This window comes from Schistocerca piceifrons, chromosome 6 (genome assembly GCF_021461385.2).
Source record: "Schistocerca piceifrons isolate TAMUIC-IGC-003096 chromosome 6, iqSchPice1.1, whole genome shotgun sequence".
Lineage (NCBI taxonomy): Eukaryota > Metazoa > Arthropoda > Insecta > Orthoptera > Acrididae > Schistocerca > Schistocerca piceifrons.
In genome coordinates, this window is record NC_060143.1 from 339155893 (window position 1) to 339173295 (window position 17403).

At 40.2% G+C, this 17403-nt stretch overlaps 1 protein-coding gene across 1 annotated transcript in view; it reads right to left on the reverse strand.

Moving 5' to 3' along the window:
• Positions 1–4568: 4568 nt before the first annotated feature.
• Positions 4569–17403, reverse strand: part of LOC124803311 — a 31871-nt gene continuing 19036 nt past the window's right edge. Inside the window, exons 3-5 of the mRNA XM_047264495.1 lie at positions 13755–13859; positions 4934–5095; positions 4569–4607 (exon numbers count right to left, since the gene is read on the reverse strand). Coding sequence (XP_047120451.1) covers positions 4569–4607; positions 4934–5095; positions 13755–13859 — 306 coding nt within the window. The remainder of the gene's footprint in view (positions 4608–4933; positions 5096–13754; positions 13860–17403) is intronic.

The window sequence follows — 17403 nt, forward strand, 5'->3', positions numbered from 1 at the left end:
CCAGCTCATCTGCCCTCGTTTTACGGTGATGATGCAATGATTTTGGTTCGTGTTGTTAAATTCTGTGTGATGTCGGATCGTCTAAATTGGTTGTTGGGTGGAAAACTGTAATGTGTTTTCGGGGTCGCTGGGTCACACTGCTACAGCTCAGCATTCAGTGATCCGTAATTTCCTGTTACATTATTTCAGGTGTTGTATAGTTATTATCTATTTGTTTTAACAAAGCGTCTTATAAAGTGATATCTGTGCGAAAGTGTGAGTGGGAGTGAGAATGTAACACAGTGTATCTCACTGTGCTAGCTCACATTTTGCAGTGTAATTTTAACATTTTAGCAACATTCATTTCACCCAAATTCGATTGAAATTAGTTCAGTTGACCTGATGATACCCTCCCTCCACCTTGCCAAAAAGCCAGGGAGGCTTGCATACCTCAGCGATACAATAGCCGAACCTTAGGTGCAACCACAAAGGAGGGGCATCCGGAGAGAGACCAGACAAACGTGTGGTTCGTGAAAAGGAGCAGCAGCCTTGACAGTAGTTGCCGAAGCAACAGTCTGGAGGATCGACTGAACTGGCCTTTTAACATCGACCAAAACAGCGTCGCTGGCCTGGTACTATGAACGGCTGAAAGCAAGGGGAAATTAGTCGCAATTTTTCTCGAGGGCATGAAACTTTACTGTAAGGTTAAGTGATGATGGCGTCCTCTTGGGTGAAATATTCCGGAGGTAAAATAGTCCCCCCATTCGGATCTCTGGGAGGAGACTACTGAGGAGGACGTCACTATAAGGAAAAACAAAATTGGCGTTCTACGGATCGGAGCATGGAATGTCAAATGCCTTAATCTGGCGGGCAGGTTAGAAAATGTAGAAAGTGAAACGGATAGGTTTAAGTCAGATGTAGTGGGAATTAGCGAAGCAGGAGGAACAGGACTTCTGCTCAGGTGAATACAGGGTTATAAATACAAAATCATGTAGGGGTAAGCACGAGTAGGTTTAATAATGAATGAAAAAATTAAAAAATGGAAAAGCTACTACGAACAATATAGAGAACATATTATTGTAGCCAAGGTAGACACGAAGCCCACGCGTGCCACAATAGTCCAAGTTTATATGCCAACTATCTCTGCAGATAATGAAAAGAGTTGGGAAATGTGTGATGAGATAAAAGAAGTTAATCAGATAGTTAAGGGAGACAAAATTTAATATTCTTGAGGACTGTAATTCGGCAGCAGGAAAAGGAAGAGGAGGAAATGTAGTAGGTGAATATGGACTGGGGGTAAGGGATGAAAGAGGAAGCCGCCCAGTGGAATTTTGTACAGAGCATAACTTAATCATCGCTAACACGTGGTTTAAGAATCATGAAAGAACGTTGTACACGTGGAAGATATCTAGAGTCACTGGAAGGCTTCAGATTGATTACATAATGATAAGATAGAGATTTAGGAATCAGTTTTAAATTGTAAGTCATTTCCAGGGGCAGATGTGGACTCAGACCACAATTTATGAACTGTAGATTAAATACTGAAGAAGCTGAAAAAAAGTAGGAATTTAAGGAGATGGAACCTGGATAGACAGAAAGAGCCAGAGATTGCAGAGAGTTTCAGAGGGAGCATTAGGGAACGATTGACAAGAACAGGGGAAGGTATACAGTAGAAGAAGAATGGGTAGCTCTGAGAGATGAAATAGTGAAGGCAGCAGAGAATCAAGTAGGTAAAAAGACGAGGGCTAGTAGAAATCCTTGGGTAAAACAGGATATATTGAATTTAACTGATGAAAGGAGAAAGTATAAAAATCAGTAAATGAAGCAGGCTAGGAGGAATACAAACGTCTCAAAAATGAGATCGACAGAAAGTGCAAAATGGCTAAGCGGGAATGGCTAGAGCGCAAACGTAAGGATGCAGAAGCATATATCACTAGGGGTAAGATAGATGCCGCCTGGAGGAATACAGTATAAGAGACGTTTGCAGAAAAGGTATGATGTATGAACGTCAAGAGGTCAGATGAAAACCAGTCCTAAGCAAAGAAGTGAAAGCAGGAAGATGGAAGGAGTATGTAGAGGATCTATACAAGAGTGATGTACTTGAGGGAAGTTTTATGGGAATGGAAGCCGACGTGTCTGAAGATGAGATGGAAAATATGATACTGCGTGAAGAATTCGACAGAGTACTGAAAGGCGTAAGTCGAAATAGGGTCCCGGGAGTAGACAATATTGAATGAGAATTACCGATAGTCTTGCTGGAGCCAACTGCGACAGAACTCTTCCATCTGGTAAGCAAGATGTATGAGACAGGCGAAATACTCTCACACTTCACGAATAATACAATAATTCCAATTCCAAAGATAGAAGGTGCTGACAGGTGTGAAAATTACCGAACTATGAGTTTAATAAGTCAAGGTTGCAAAGTACTAGAATTATTTGCAGACGAATGGAGAAACTGGTAGAAGCCAACCTCTGGGAAGATCCGTTTGGATTTCTCAGTAACGTAGGAACACGCAAGGCAGTACTGATCCTACGACTTACGTTAAAAGGTAGGTTAATGAAAGACAAACCTACGATTATAGCATTTGTAGAATTAAAGTTTTGACAATGTTAACTGGAATACTCTCTTTCAAATTGTGAAGTTGGCAGGGGTAGAATACAGGAAGCGATAGGCTAATTACAATTTGTATAGAAACCAGGTGGCAGTCATAAGAGTCGAAGGGCATGAAAGGGAAGCAGTGATTAAGAAGAGAGTGAGACAGGATGTTATTCAATCTGTGTATTGAGCAAGCAGTAAAGAAAACAAAAGTAAAATTCGGTGTAGGGATTAAAATCCAGGGTGAAGAAATAAAAACCATGAGGTTTGCCCATGACATTTTAATTCTGTCAGAGACAGCAAATGACTTGGAAGAACAGGTCTTGAAAGGAGGATATAAGATAAACATAAACAGTAGCAAAATGCGGATAATGGAATGTAGTCGAATTAAATCAGATGATACTGAGGGAATTAGCTTAGCAAATGAGACATTTAAAGTAGTAGATGAATTTTACTACTTGAGCAGCAAAATAACTGATGGTGGTCGAAGTAGACAGGATACAAAATGGAGACTGGCGATGGCAAGGAAATGGTCTTTGAACAAGAGAAATTTGTTAACAGTATGGACTTTCCTGAAAGTATTTGTATGGTGTGTAGCCATGTATGGAAGTGAAACGTGGACGATAAACAATTTAGACAAGAAGATGTGGTGCCCCAGAAGAATTCTGATGATTAGTTAGGTAGATCACGCAGCTAACGAGGAGGTACTGAATAGAATTGGGGAGAAGAGGAATTTGTTGCACAACTTGTCTCGGAGAAGGGATCGGTTGGTAGGACACGTTCCGACGCATCAAAGGACCACCAATTTAGTACTGGAGGGAAGAGTAGAGGGTAAAAGTCGTAGATGGAGGCCAAGAGATGAATACACTAAGCAGATTCAGAACGATGTAGGATGCAGTAGTTACCCGGATATCGAGAGCTACATCAATCCAGTCTTTGAACTGAACACCACAACAGCCATCCGGGGTGGCCGAGCGGTTCTAGGCACTACGGTCTGGAACCGCGCGACCGCTACGGTCGCAGGTTCGAATCCTGCCTCAGGCATGGATGTGTGTGATGTTCTTAGATTAGTTAGGTTTAATTAGTTCTAAGTTCTAGGGGACTGATGAGCTCAGAAGTTAAGTCCCATTGTGATCAGAGCCATTTGAACCATTTTCTTTTGGAAGACCACAGCAACACAAACAACAAGCCTGCTGATGGCCACTAACAAATTGTATGAGACACATGATTAGTACTAACTGTTGGCTAAGCAGTTGCAGTCCGTCTTCTAAACATCAGCGCTGGTGATTTATAGGATAGGGTTGCATGGTGAATGTCTCGTTAGGAAGTCAATTTGCCTGGAAGCATGGTGAATTCCGCATTCCACGCTGTTATTACGACAGGCTGAAGAGCGCGTGATTCATACTGATCCACCAGACGGAGGGACTGGACATTGGACGGACGGCACATATGCTGCTTTCTTCCTGCCGGAATCTGGAGTCTCTGTCAGTAGCTAAGCCCCATGTGTACTGGAAAACAATTTCACCCTCACAGACAGTGCAGCTGGTAATCAATTATGTACATTAATAAATCCGCCAAACTGCAGGGACCGATTTCGGTCTGACATAGAGGAAAAAAGGTGCTATGGACGTGTGCCTGGAAATGCATAGTTGCCACAGTAGATGACGTTGACGAACGACAAGCTTCTCTGAACACGTGCCGTGTGTTTCTAGTGTGTTGCAGGCTGTGTGATTGACGCAGCATACTGTAAGCGTAATAATGCTTCGGTATTCATGTCGGAAACAAGCCAAGATGATGTTTGTGACGGGCAGACACCAATCACATCACACAACATTCCAAGCCATTGGGAATTTGTGTGATCATAGTACTTTCAGAAAGACAAACGACACGGAAGCGGCGGACTGTGTGTACGTCAAATTAAGAAGATCGGGATCTACAAGATATTGAGACGAATCGTAGTGCAAGCTCCAGGCAAGTGGGCCTCCAACATGGTTTAAGCCAAAGTAATATTATATGTGGCCTGCAAGACCACCTGCAACACAAAATGAACACATGGCACGTAGTCAGAGAAAATGTCATTCGTCCGCGCCATCTACCGTGACAACGATGCATTTAGTGACACATTTTCGTAGGACCTTTCTTCCACCATTTCCAGTCAGAAATCCGTCGCTGCAAGTTGTCGGTTTTTTAGTGTTCACCCTATACTGATCAAATAAACAGATATACTTCGGCTACTCATGTAAAATATTACTGATAATACGAGGGCTATCACAATCATTACAACAAAAGTATTTGCACTGTGACAGACTAACACTGAAGACTAGATTTTATGGGAAAACACAGCAGAAAGTAACTCACCGACACGAACGACTCCCTGGAGAAAGGGAAGAGCCCGGCAGCAGTGATACACAGTGGCCTTTGGGCTCTGAGCATAACCAGAAGCAGCGACCGTTTGATGGGCGTGGGCCATTCCTGCATTGACGTCACCGCGTCGTACGCAGAGAACGCCACATTCTCGCTCTGCAACACCCAGTCAGCTCTCTACGTCATCCGTCTTTCACTAGTCAATATAAGCAAAGTTATCGCGTAATTACTCTTTGTTATAACGAAGATGAAATGAGCAGTCAGTACCTAGACGATATCTTTGGTGACTCTATATAGGTACCATTTATGTCATCGCACGTTGCGACACGATGGAAATAGTTTGTGGTATTTCAAATAATCCAAAAAAATAAACAGCTGCAGAAATCAACGGTGGTTGTTTTTCAGTTGTTTACGTTATGTTCCACTTGACAAAACCATGAATTGTGAGATTTCTGTTTTGTTTATTTATTCACATAAATAAACAGAGTTTTATAGGAACAGCTAATGGCAACGGTTGGGTTTGACGGACTGTAACTTCACTTCTGCTTTACGCGTTGCATCATGGATAGTAATTACGTTCGCAATTTTTTTAACGGAATGTCAAAATAGTAATTTAGTGAGAAGCCTCGGTCGGAGAAAGTGTTACTTAATACATGTTATGGAATGTACTTCTCTGCCAACTTTCTCATGTTTTCTCTTTAATAGCGGAATATTATATTCGTTTGCAGTCTCCAGAGAGTGCAATTAATGAGAGTCCTGTATCGCCATTGGAGAAAAACAAACGTCAATGTTGCAATGGTAGTAATGTATTGAATTAAGCGGATATAATAGATATTAATTATAATGGTATAAAGGAATGCATACCACGTACTGAAATACTTTTGTACACTTTTTCAAGAAAAAATGAAACCAAAAATTACCATTAATACGGCTCGAATTAATTACCTCATAGATAAAAATCGCACAACGTCAGGTCCGGTGAACTCGGGGCCCTGACCAGCAACTCCAGACGGGCTGTTGTTGCACGACCGATCCAATGTCGTGCTACCTATGTGTGTCCAAGAACTCATGAACGTCATTGTGTAAGTTTGGTGTAGTACCATTTTGTTAAAATGAAATTACCACTGCCCTCTTGAACTTGCAGCACGAAATACAGCTTATACGTCTCCATGTAAGAATGTCCATTGATCGCCATCTCTGCAAAGAGGGTTCCCTACAGCTTTTACCTTGACAACCTTTGAGGATCAAAGGACATCTCTCACAAAATGGGAATTCTCTGTTCCCCATAGGGCACAATTGGGCTGATACACCGCCGTTCAGTTGAAAAGTGGTCTCTTCGTTGAAAATTAAAGTGCAGGTGATGTCGCCCGGAACCGTTAAGTGCCGCATGTCAATTCAAAACAGTTTCCACAAAGTTTTGTCGCCACATGTAATAATTTGAAGCAACTGAATCCAATACGGTTTTCTTAGCCTCTGCAATCAGTTGCACGAGACGCCGATTTTTGGGGAACTCTGAGAAATGTTTCCCTAATCCGTTTAGCTTATTATTCAAATGTCGACGGCCACCCAATCCTTTTACATTTACAAAAGTATCTTGTTTCCTTAAACCTCTCTACTCTCTCGTAAATGGGTTGCCTCGTTGGTGAAGTCTTATTAAATGTGGTCAGAATTTGAAACGCGCTCTGGTTCTGAACTTGCTCTTGTGCAACTCCATCATGCTTCTCTAGTCGTCTATCTGCCGTAGTGCTAGAGATCAATGTAACAAAAAACAGGTTCTCGTGTTGTTCCCAAACATAAAAGAAGGTACTCTCTTAACTCAATAAAAACATTTTTACATGTACAAAGCACTGAACGTCTAGAAATTATTTTGAATAAGTCTGGGTAAAAGAGACAGTTCACTAATAATAGATGGTGACATAAGAATTGGCATGGGAACGTGCAATGTAAAGAACGAAAATTAAATTGACGTTAAATATTTGGAAGAAGACCTCCAACGTGACATTAGCAGATATGGACTATATCAGCTGATGAAATCTAAATGAATCTGTAGAGCGTTTAGTTTTCTTGCTGGCTTTGAAAGCGGAAGGAAGGAAGTGACGTGCCAATGATTGAAAAGGACTTCAGGAAGCATTAAAGATTGTTTCAAGTTTACGACGGTTGTCAAAAATAAACTGAAAAACTCAGCTGCAGAAAGGGAAGTAGCGTATGAGGAAATTCTGTCAGTTGAACGACGGTGATACAAGATGAGTTTTCCAAATTCGAAGGATTTGGAAAATAGTTCTCAACAGTCCACATAACCGTTCCGTGAGATTTCGTATATCGAACAGCAAAATTTGGTCCTGGGAACAGATAACGAGAGATTTCATTCAATTCTTAAAGAAGACTGAACGTAAGGGCAGAATTGTAGTGATTGCGGTAGCTGGTTATCACAGAAGTTGAAAGCTTTGCTCTGTATTATATTGTGTTTGTCAAAAAATGCAATTAAGGGTCATTTCGATTCTAAAAAGGTAAAAATGGCTCGGTGGCTCAGTGGCTTGGTGGTAGAGTGTCTGTCTGGGAGAGTCATCTCTAAGGTCAGAGGAGCCGGCCTATATGACCCAGCGGTTCTAGGCGTTTCAGTCTGGAACAGCGCGACCGCTACGGTAGCAGATTCGAATCCTGCCTCGTGCATGGATGTGTGTGATGTCCTTAGGTTAGTTCAGTTTAAGTAGATGTTAAGTCCCATAGTGCTCCGAGCCATTTTGAAGGTCAGAGGAAGGTAAAACCGTACCACCTCCAACGGGACCGACCCTAATAAAGCGCTGTGGTGTTCAGAATTATCTTCAGACTAACGACGGCTTTACTTACAGCTGTTAACAGTTGTTTAACTGCTGGAGATATTTCACATATTTACTTGAAATGTAAAAATCTACATTTTGAAATAGATGATTTCAAAAAACTATGGAAGGTAAATTTTATAACGACCAAACAAAGAAATGTAACAGCTGCTGGAGATATTTCACATATTAACTTGAATTCTAAATATCTACATTTTGAAATAGATGATGTTCTGAAAAGTATATAAAGTAAATAACTGTGTTTAATTTTATGACAACCAAACAAAGAACTGTAATGCATTTATAATAATTTTAGGACTAGAGGAGTTTTGTTTGTTTAGTTTTTCTCATCTCTTGCTGTAATATGTTCTATACTCGTCATCTTGTTCTGGCGAGATCTTGCTCTTGTTGCAGTCAATGTGTAAATTAATAATTAAACAGTAATCGATGTGTACTGCAAATATACATGAGCTACTTCCAAAAAATGTAGGATCCTGAATCATTAACAAACGGACTTAAGTAAGAATCATTTCCAGGAGCTAAGGCAAAGTCACTACTAGTTATTTTTATACTTTGAAAGCCTGAGCTGTGGAGTGATTTGATGGGAGAGTTAAGGTTTCTTACGTTTAAAACTTCCATTCCTCGAGGTCCTTTAGAACTGGCAGATATGGTGCTATGTCTAGTAAGTCAGCGCAGTATTACAATTCATTGAATAATTAATATGGGACTGGCTACTGAGATAATAATGGGATAATGGCAGTCACTATCTACCGTTTCACCGCAGGGTCATGTAGTCTCCACTGTTTACCAGCATAGGTTCCCATTATCGGCAGACAATGAGGAACATTTTTTACTGAGACAGATTTCTGTCTCCTTAGCATGGAATCGCTATACGTTACGCTGTCTTTGAAAGGTACTTGAAAGCGAGTATGGTTCTAGTCTCAATTTTAAATGAAATGCTAAAATGCTAATAGTTCTCCGAGCTATTGCTTATGGAGTGCAAAAATTTCTTACTCTTAGATAGGTATTTATGCACCTCAAACATAAATCTGCAATCAGAAATGATAGAACGCAATTTCAGTACAGTAAGCCGATGGCTTATTGGCTCGTTTGTGGGTAGTAGTCTCTGCAGGTCGTACCTAACTTCACTCTATTACTCACTCAACAAGGCCTTGTAGATGCGTATGACATCTAAAGCAAGGCTTACCAATATCTTCTCTCTTTTACTCATCTCCCCTTCTGCAGCACTCTTGCCTGAAAAGTGTACATTGTGTGTGTGTGTGTGTGTGTGTGTGTGCGTGTGTGTGTGTGTGTGTGCGTGTGTGTGGGAGAGAGAGAGAAAGGGGGGGGGGGGGCTTATGCGCTTTCATGCTCTGGATAAAACAATTGAATTTGTTTGGATACTTTTGTACATGATGCATAAATTCTAATCATTTGGGTACTAATGGCAGTTCTTATTTTATACAATTTAAGTGATGCTTACTTGTTTTTTGAAATGACAATACTATAACATTGTGAATATCTTCATATATTTTGGTGAACAGTTCACGCCGTATACCTACTTTTGAAGATGGCCCAAAAACTTCAGATGGTTCGAAAACTTTTGAACATGGTGGCTACGTTTTGGTTGGGTATTTTTTTTATGGATGGTAAGATTTGGGGCTGTAATTGATAGTTTCATTTTAATGGTTGGTAAGATACTTGACAGTGATTGCTTGTTTCACTTTAATGGATGGTGGAGTACTGGACTAAAACTGACCATTTTTTCCTTTGTGCCAGCGCCATTTTCAAATTTTTCAGCCGCAACATTTTGCATTCTGCCTTCTTGGATTGTTAATCATTGCCCCTGCATCTAGGCAACTTGCAGAGAGTAAAAATACTCTTGCCGAGTCCTGAAGTGAGGGACTCTAGATATGAATCCATTGCTGAGGGGAGCAGCTGAATGGCCACAGCCTTCCTAAATTTTCTCATTTCATTGTAACATGAATGTGAGGGTCACAGTCAGGGCATGCAAAACATTATACTACCACTACCAGCCTGAACTATATCCTCGACACACACTACAGATAGAACTCATTGTGCCTAGAGATGGCCAAAACCATTCTTTTCGGAGATTGAATCAAAACTGCTCACTCACTGGAATGAACTGACTATTCTTCATAACTCATCACTGACCATTGAGTCATAGAAATAAATAAAAGTAAGTCATGTTGCCTTCTTAATTCAGGTCTTTATATTTGTAGTTTTATCTCATTTAATTTTATTTTGGAAGGTCATATAAGGGGAAGTAATATATCGTTCCGCTAGTTTTTTTTTTTGGGATTTAAGCGTTCTGTATTTCATCTGCTATAAAAATTAGAAGAAATTACAGCAAAATCTTAAATATATTAGGACACTTGGGAAAATTTTAAAACTAAGACTGGTTTTTGTTATGTTTTCATACATTTATTCAAGACAATTTACACTATAAGAAATACAGCTCCATTGTAAATAATTTATCTCTGAACACCCCCTATATAGCTGTCAATATTTTATCCACAAGCACTAAGGGATGCAATTTGTTTGTATCTTCAAAGAAGGCAGAAGTTATGGCTTTTGAGGTGCAGAAAATAATAAATGATCGATAAATATGAAGAGTAAGCTTATTCTATGTCTTATGAAATACTGTCTCACTCATGAGAGAAATGGATGTATTAAAAAAAGTAGGAAGATGGCATTACACTAATAGAATAATATAAAAGAACTTCAGAAATAAAGTAAGAAAGGAAGCTCTATCTAGGTTCTACTAAATGATGTCAGAACCAATTATCACAATTTGAAATGGATCGTGAACTACAAAAAAAAGGAATAAACAAAGATTACAAGTGTTGGAGAAGTGATACCGAAGAAGAGTTGCATGGTACACATTATCTGACAGGAGGATGAACTCTGACATCAGAGAAGAGTAGTGACTGAAAACATTAAATGAGCAAATTAAGCAGTATGGTAACAACTGGATAGACTATATCACAAGGACGGAAGATGACAGAATATCCAAATTAATGGTGAATTACTACTCACAGGGTGTACGGCCTTAGGGACATGGAGAAAAGTGTGGATAGATCAATAATTTCACGCAAGAGGATGTAACAGACAAATACCTGATACATGCAGGTAAAGGAAGACATCCCATATTAAGCGTATTATGATTTTTTAAGTAACTGTAATACAATAAATTTTGAAATTGCATATAAAACCCTGGTCCAATCCCAGAGGTGTCCTGAAGGCATTAATCTGACTGTGTTAAATAACCAAAAAAGGAATGAAAACAGCCTATATAAGTACTATCATGTTTATAAAATAAATATGTAAATAAATATAGTTATTATGATGAAGAACAGCATCCACTAAGCCAAACACTGATGAGCGCCACTGTGTCATGGAAGCATGCAGCAAGCTAGATCAGCGGGTGAGCCAAGTGCGGACAGAGCAGTATGTATCCAGAGGGTCATTGTAATCCTCTCAGTGCAGTCAGCCAGCGATCAGGATTGGCCAGCAATTGAGATCGACCAGTGATCAGGATTGGTCCACAATTGGGGTCAGCGATAAGCTGGCAATCAGGACTGGCCAGTGATCAAGATCGGCTGGTACAAGGGATCAGGTAGCAATCAAGAGCAGCAGCCGACTTATAGGTTGGGGTCGCTTTGTGATCCGCTGTGTGTAGGTTGTGCCTGAAGGCCGCTACTCATGTGACTCAAATGACCACCAACAACGAACAACGCATTAAGCAGTACGTAAATGTTTATCAGGCTTCTGAAAGTTGGGGTTTTCTTTTCATACAGGGTGCTAAGGAAACTGTTAACTATGTGCCACAGTAGAGTAGGAGAAGTCAGATGCACTATTTTATACAGGACGCATTTGGTCCATCAGGTCGGGAAGATTTTTAGTGTTCTCTCCCTTTTCTTAACGCAGATTATTAACCCTAGAGAAAAAATTAATAGAACCTTTATTGTAGGAAATTTTAGTTGAACTTTGTACTGAGATACGTTTTCGTTACAGTCGGAGTTTTTCTAGTTATTCAAGGAAAACGCGCGAAAGTGACCTTCAAACCCACCCCTACTCTTGTCTCCCACTTTTCAGAATTTCTGGTGTATAGTTTATGACACTTCCACCTATCCCTGTACAAGTGCGACTACAAGAATTATATTTCCGTATTTGACCCTTTTTTACCTTATTATGCTACAGGCTTAGTCGGCTATTTCTTTAACATTATTTTAAACTTTCCCTTGAGAGTAATGAAAGAAAAAGGACTTTTGTAAACCTATTGCAGAAACTAATTACGTTTACTGCTCACTCGAAACTTAGCCCTTACAAGTAAAGTAGTTTCATAATAAGAAGGCCAAACGTACAAAACGATTTCGTTGTTAGCTTTATGCTACCAATGTCCACAACTCTCTGAGGCAAAATTTACTCAAACGTCAGTTTTACAGTTTGAAAGTGCGTGGCATAGTAGCCCAGTCAGTGAAGATCAAAAACGGTCAAATATGGAAAATAATGCGTTATGAACTACGTACCAGAAACAGAGTTCCTGACTGGTGGAGACGAGAGTGGAGGTGGGTTTGAAGGGCATTTTTGTATGTTTTTCTTGTATAACTCAAAAAAAGCAGCCTGTACTGAAAACGTATCCTAGCACTAAATAAACATACACGAAATTTCCAACAAAAAAGTTCCCACTCATTTTTCTCTAGGATTAATAGTCTACTCAGAATGGGGGAGAGAATACTGGAAACCTCTTGCAACTTGCCTGCACCGTAGCGTAGGTAGTTTTTTGGCCAATTTGAGGTATTTTCCTGAACTGACAGACCACCGGTGCCGTGCATCAAACTGTTTCTTTTCGACTTCCTCTAGAGTTCTGTGGTACTTTGTTAGCAACCAATATAAGTCGCAAAGTGTTTTATGCCAATAAGCAGTGTTCTGATGAAGCTATCTTTCTTTATTTTCTGTTTTCTTCCAACGCTAAGAACAGCTGCACACTCCAGATATGCAAATCCGTACATGCACATGGTCTACAGCATGTTTTTTGCAGCTTGGGAAACGTTTCCTTTATCATGTGACGTGAGGCGCTGTTGCAGCAGGCCGTGGCAGAATCTTCATTCAGCTTACTGTTGTCACCAGAGATGTATCTCGGATCAGAGGACCTACATCTCCTTTCTTTCAGTTGACCAATCTCGATATTTTATTCAGTTCAGGAGCAAATCACCCGTCTCTAATTGTGCCTACGTGCACTCGCACCATTTTGAAGAAGGCAATTCGTGTCCTGTCTGATCACACAACACACGCCAGCCAGCTCCTCTCGAATTCCTGTGTTGTTCCGCCCACTGAACATTTAGCTGTGGGCAGAGTTCCTGCCTTCAAATGTCCACTGCCTGCAGTTACATCTCGTTATTCACACGGACATTTGGAGATGGACCTGTTTTCAATGACAGCAGCAGTTTCTGTCTTGTCTGACACTAACTGCCAGTGATCAGGCGTGACGCTCGTCGTTGTCGATGTCGATTATGATGTTTTTGTCAGCATTGTGCTTAGACCGTAATACATGACTGCGAATGGTAAAATATTTTTCGTAGCCTCGTTCGACGGTTCGAGTTGATACATCAAAATGTGGGGCGACTGTATTCGGTGTATGGGATGACACTTTCAGACACGATAGTTCCTTCCTGCCACGCTGTCAAGTATACACATCAGCCTACCTCATGGGGTTGACTCTTTTCAGCCATATGGTACACACACAGTGCATCACAGCCATGACGACTGAAGTCAGCAGCAGAGGATCACATGACCACCTGCGTAGTTCCTTACCACTTAAAGCACTCGAAAGTGACCAGCGTACTCTTTTATGTGACTGGCTAACATTTTGTCTGGTGCATTTAAATGTCAACGCAAGGAATGATTTACAAATGTCTACTAGCGCGAAAGAATTGTTCCGCTATGGAATTGTAGGTAGTCGTAATGTAACTCACTTCTGACATGAGTTGGTCTCCAAACCAGCAGTAGACAGACAGCTCGGTGAACATAGCGCACAAGTAGGCGCCAAATTTTCCCGTCTCTCGCACATTCTGCGCGCTCTGGAACATTAAATCGAAAACTTTGGTCATACGGGACAATCTTTAATGATGAAAGAGACATTATGTAATTGCATCTATGTACTGAAGCTCTTAACAGGTCTCGAAACAAATCCTAATGTCTTCATAACATTGACCCCTAGCTGAAAGTAGTAGAAACATGAATAGTAAACTGAACCTTGTGAATGCTGGAGAAAAGAAACAATTCACACACACACACACACACACACACACACACACACACACATACACACAAACACCCTAACCTCCCTCCCCCCGACCTCCCCCCACACACACACATTTTGCTCTCCCAGTCACAGCCCACTATTTTGCCGGCCATTAACACAAAAAAACCAATCAAGATGTAGTCAGAATCGTGTCCATGTGCAAAATTACTGGAACGATATTAGCATTGTGCGATTTTAAAAAGTACTCGAATAATTATGAAAATACTAAATGGGGCATCTTGCAGTGTTCCTGCATCTCTACTACTATTCCGTGGAGTTTCGGGATTCCAGCCAGATAATGACGACTTCCTTTCACGATATATCCGCTGAAAAGCATTCAGCCATCTCCATTAGAGCGTTTTGTATGTTTCAGTGGCAAACACTCACCTGATGGCTGAATGGTTGTCAGCCGAAATATCATATCAGAAGGTCGAAGTCATAGGGCTGCAGTCCCGAACCTCCTTGGAACAATCTACTAATTACCCAAAATATATTTGTAGAGAAAAAATTTATAGAGGGCAAATGTCTGTAGTAAGGTGTAAACTTATTTTTTTATCTTATTCAGTCACCGCTAATATAACTTACAGGTTATGCTTTGCTTGTGAACAAGTATAGTTATTCCTCTGTTCCACATTCGGTGCAAGGCAAAATTAAATACTCCAAAGTCTAAGATCTCCACATTATTTACCAAAAATATAAAATTTGCACAGAGACACACACACGCACACATGCACACACGCACATACACACATACACATATACACTCATGCATACACTCTCTCTCTCTCTCTCTCTCTCTCTCTCTCTCTCTCTCTCTCTCGCTTTTCTTCTGAATGAAACAGACATTTTAGATGTGGAAATATTTAATTTTATCTTGCTCCAGGTGTGGTACAAAGACGGAAGAAAGTTCAGTGACAGTATGGCCTGTGAGCTATATCAACAATAATTGCTTAGCGTGAAAAACCAGTTTACTGTACATGTTACAATACACATTTGTGCTCTATAATTTCTTCAGTACTTATGAATTCTTGATTGATAATAGAAATGTGGAATTACTGCATGCCATACCCTTTCCGTATTTTTCTTGAATGATCAAATTCATTTGAAGTTGGCTCAATATTTAGATCACGTTGGTACTTTTGAACATTGGCAACAAGATAGCGGCTAAATACAGCTGTGATTGGCTGCTTCCTTTTTAATGGCCAGTGAATTATTTTACTGTGAGCGAAGTATGTGTTTGCGTGTGAATTACAGGGCTGTGATTGCGAGTGCAATGCAAAATATGTGTCTCTGTCTGTGTGTGTGTGTGTGTGTGTGTGTGTGTGTGTGTGTACGTGTTTGTCTGTGTCTGTGAGTCTATGTGTGTGTATGTGTGTGTGTGGGTGGGTGAGTGTTTGTATACGACCTCTCTCGTTGACACATTTCCAGGAAAAGAGGTCTGACGTCTTAGGTTTGACATTATTGCCTTGCCCCTGAGTTTGATACCGACCGTTGTTAGACGAGCAGCGGTCATGTACCAAATAGTTTTATCTTGTGACTTCAGTTTTACATATCATATGAAAAAGAATGACTATGAGTCCAGTTCCTTTTTTTTAGTGATAATGTTTTTACTGCAGCTGGTTTACCTCATGTGTCCTTATATCCAAATGGTTTATAAATGTTAATCTAATATCAGATCCGATGATGGCACCTTTAGTGTATTAAAACCACTTATCCAGTAAACAGTATTTATGCTATCTTGGTTTTTGAATTATTTCTACAACAGAATGATCGCCCCACTACGCACTATGTATTCAATCAATAGAATAATTGTCAAAAACCCGACTGTGACGAGGGTGAAGTGGACAAACGATACAAGTCTACAACAATAAAAATAAACTTTTACTTAATCAAATAAGACCTTCCTCTTCACATCGAAACCTTTTTTATGTCCGTATGCCATCCAACCATTGTTCTCAGTCACCATTCCTCCTCGTAATAAATCTGCAACTACCATATTTCCAAAAGTGCTTCCACTTGCCTTACACTGTACACTCAACGAATCCCACCTGCTGCACACCACAACTACCCACTATTGGTTGTCAAAGATTCTGTGATTATACAGTGTGGCCATCGTAGACACAGATGTTGTCTGCTGATTGTTTCTCTGACCACAATTTTTCAAATACCTCATTTTCCTTTAAAAATATTAACATATCCAATAACATCATAAAAACAGCCATCTTACACAGTATTTCAATACAATAATCTTCTTACAACAAATATTTGATGCTTCGAGAATCCCATCTGGGCTGGTGATACAATGAGAGTACACAAACGCCTACAGAGATACTTCCTCTTGCGGAGTCACTGCAAAAACGACCCCATTCTAATGACGTGCATTATGCTTCGACATTGGTCACCACATGGAAATAAATATTATGTTCGTACACTATTCATGTTCTTCTATAAACTACTTTGTTATACCATTCTAGCGTTCGTATCATTCGTCGGGAAGCTTAACATGGGTTTACACAGGTTTTGGAGTGATATTTAATACCAAAGAGTCCATATCTGCTCCTAAGTGTTCCTTACAATCCAGAATCTGATACTGGAAACTCTGCCCGATCATGATAAAAATCTATTTGAAAATCTCATCTCTCTGGGCGGTGTGACTTTTGAACAATGTATTCGTTAATACTAGCTGAAACATAGAGCAGAATTGAATTAGTCTTTCTCTACTCTCATTACGTTTATATCTGCTGTAACTCTTTGTTATTTTCCTTCGCCTAATACCATGTTTCCGTAGCCGCTGACAGCTAACGTCTAGTATTGCACACTGAATTACCTGTTGAGTATCCCCATATACATTCGGTGTATTGTCTTCATCTGCTTGTGGCATCGACATATGTATCAGAACTACTATTGTTTGCGATTGTACGTTGCTGATTCTGATGAAAAAGACTGTATCACTGGACTGTTCGCAGTAAGTACACTCTGCCGTATTTTCCTGTACATTACTAATCCTACTCCTGTTACACCATTTACTGCTGGTATTGATATTACATATATCTGCCTGTCCTGAAATCGTTATCTTCTTTTCATTTCACTTCACTGACTCCCTTTACAGACGGAGCCTTTGAATTTTCCTTTCGAGATTTTCTAGCTCTCGTACCACCTTCAAACTTCTGACATTTAACGCTCCGACTTGTAGTACGTTAACTTTTCGTTGCTTATTCAATCTCTTCCTTATGGCGGCCTCTCCTCGACAGTCCTCTCGTGGAGATCCGAAAGGGGGGGCTGATCCACAGTCTTTTCTAAATATAGAGCTCATCATGAAA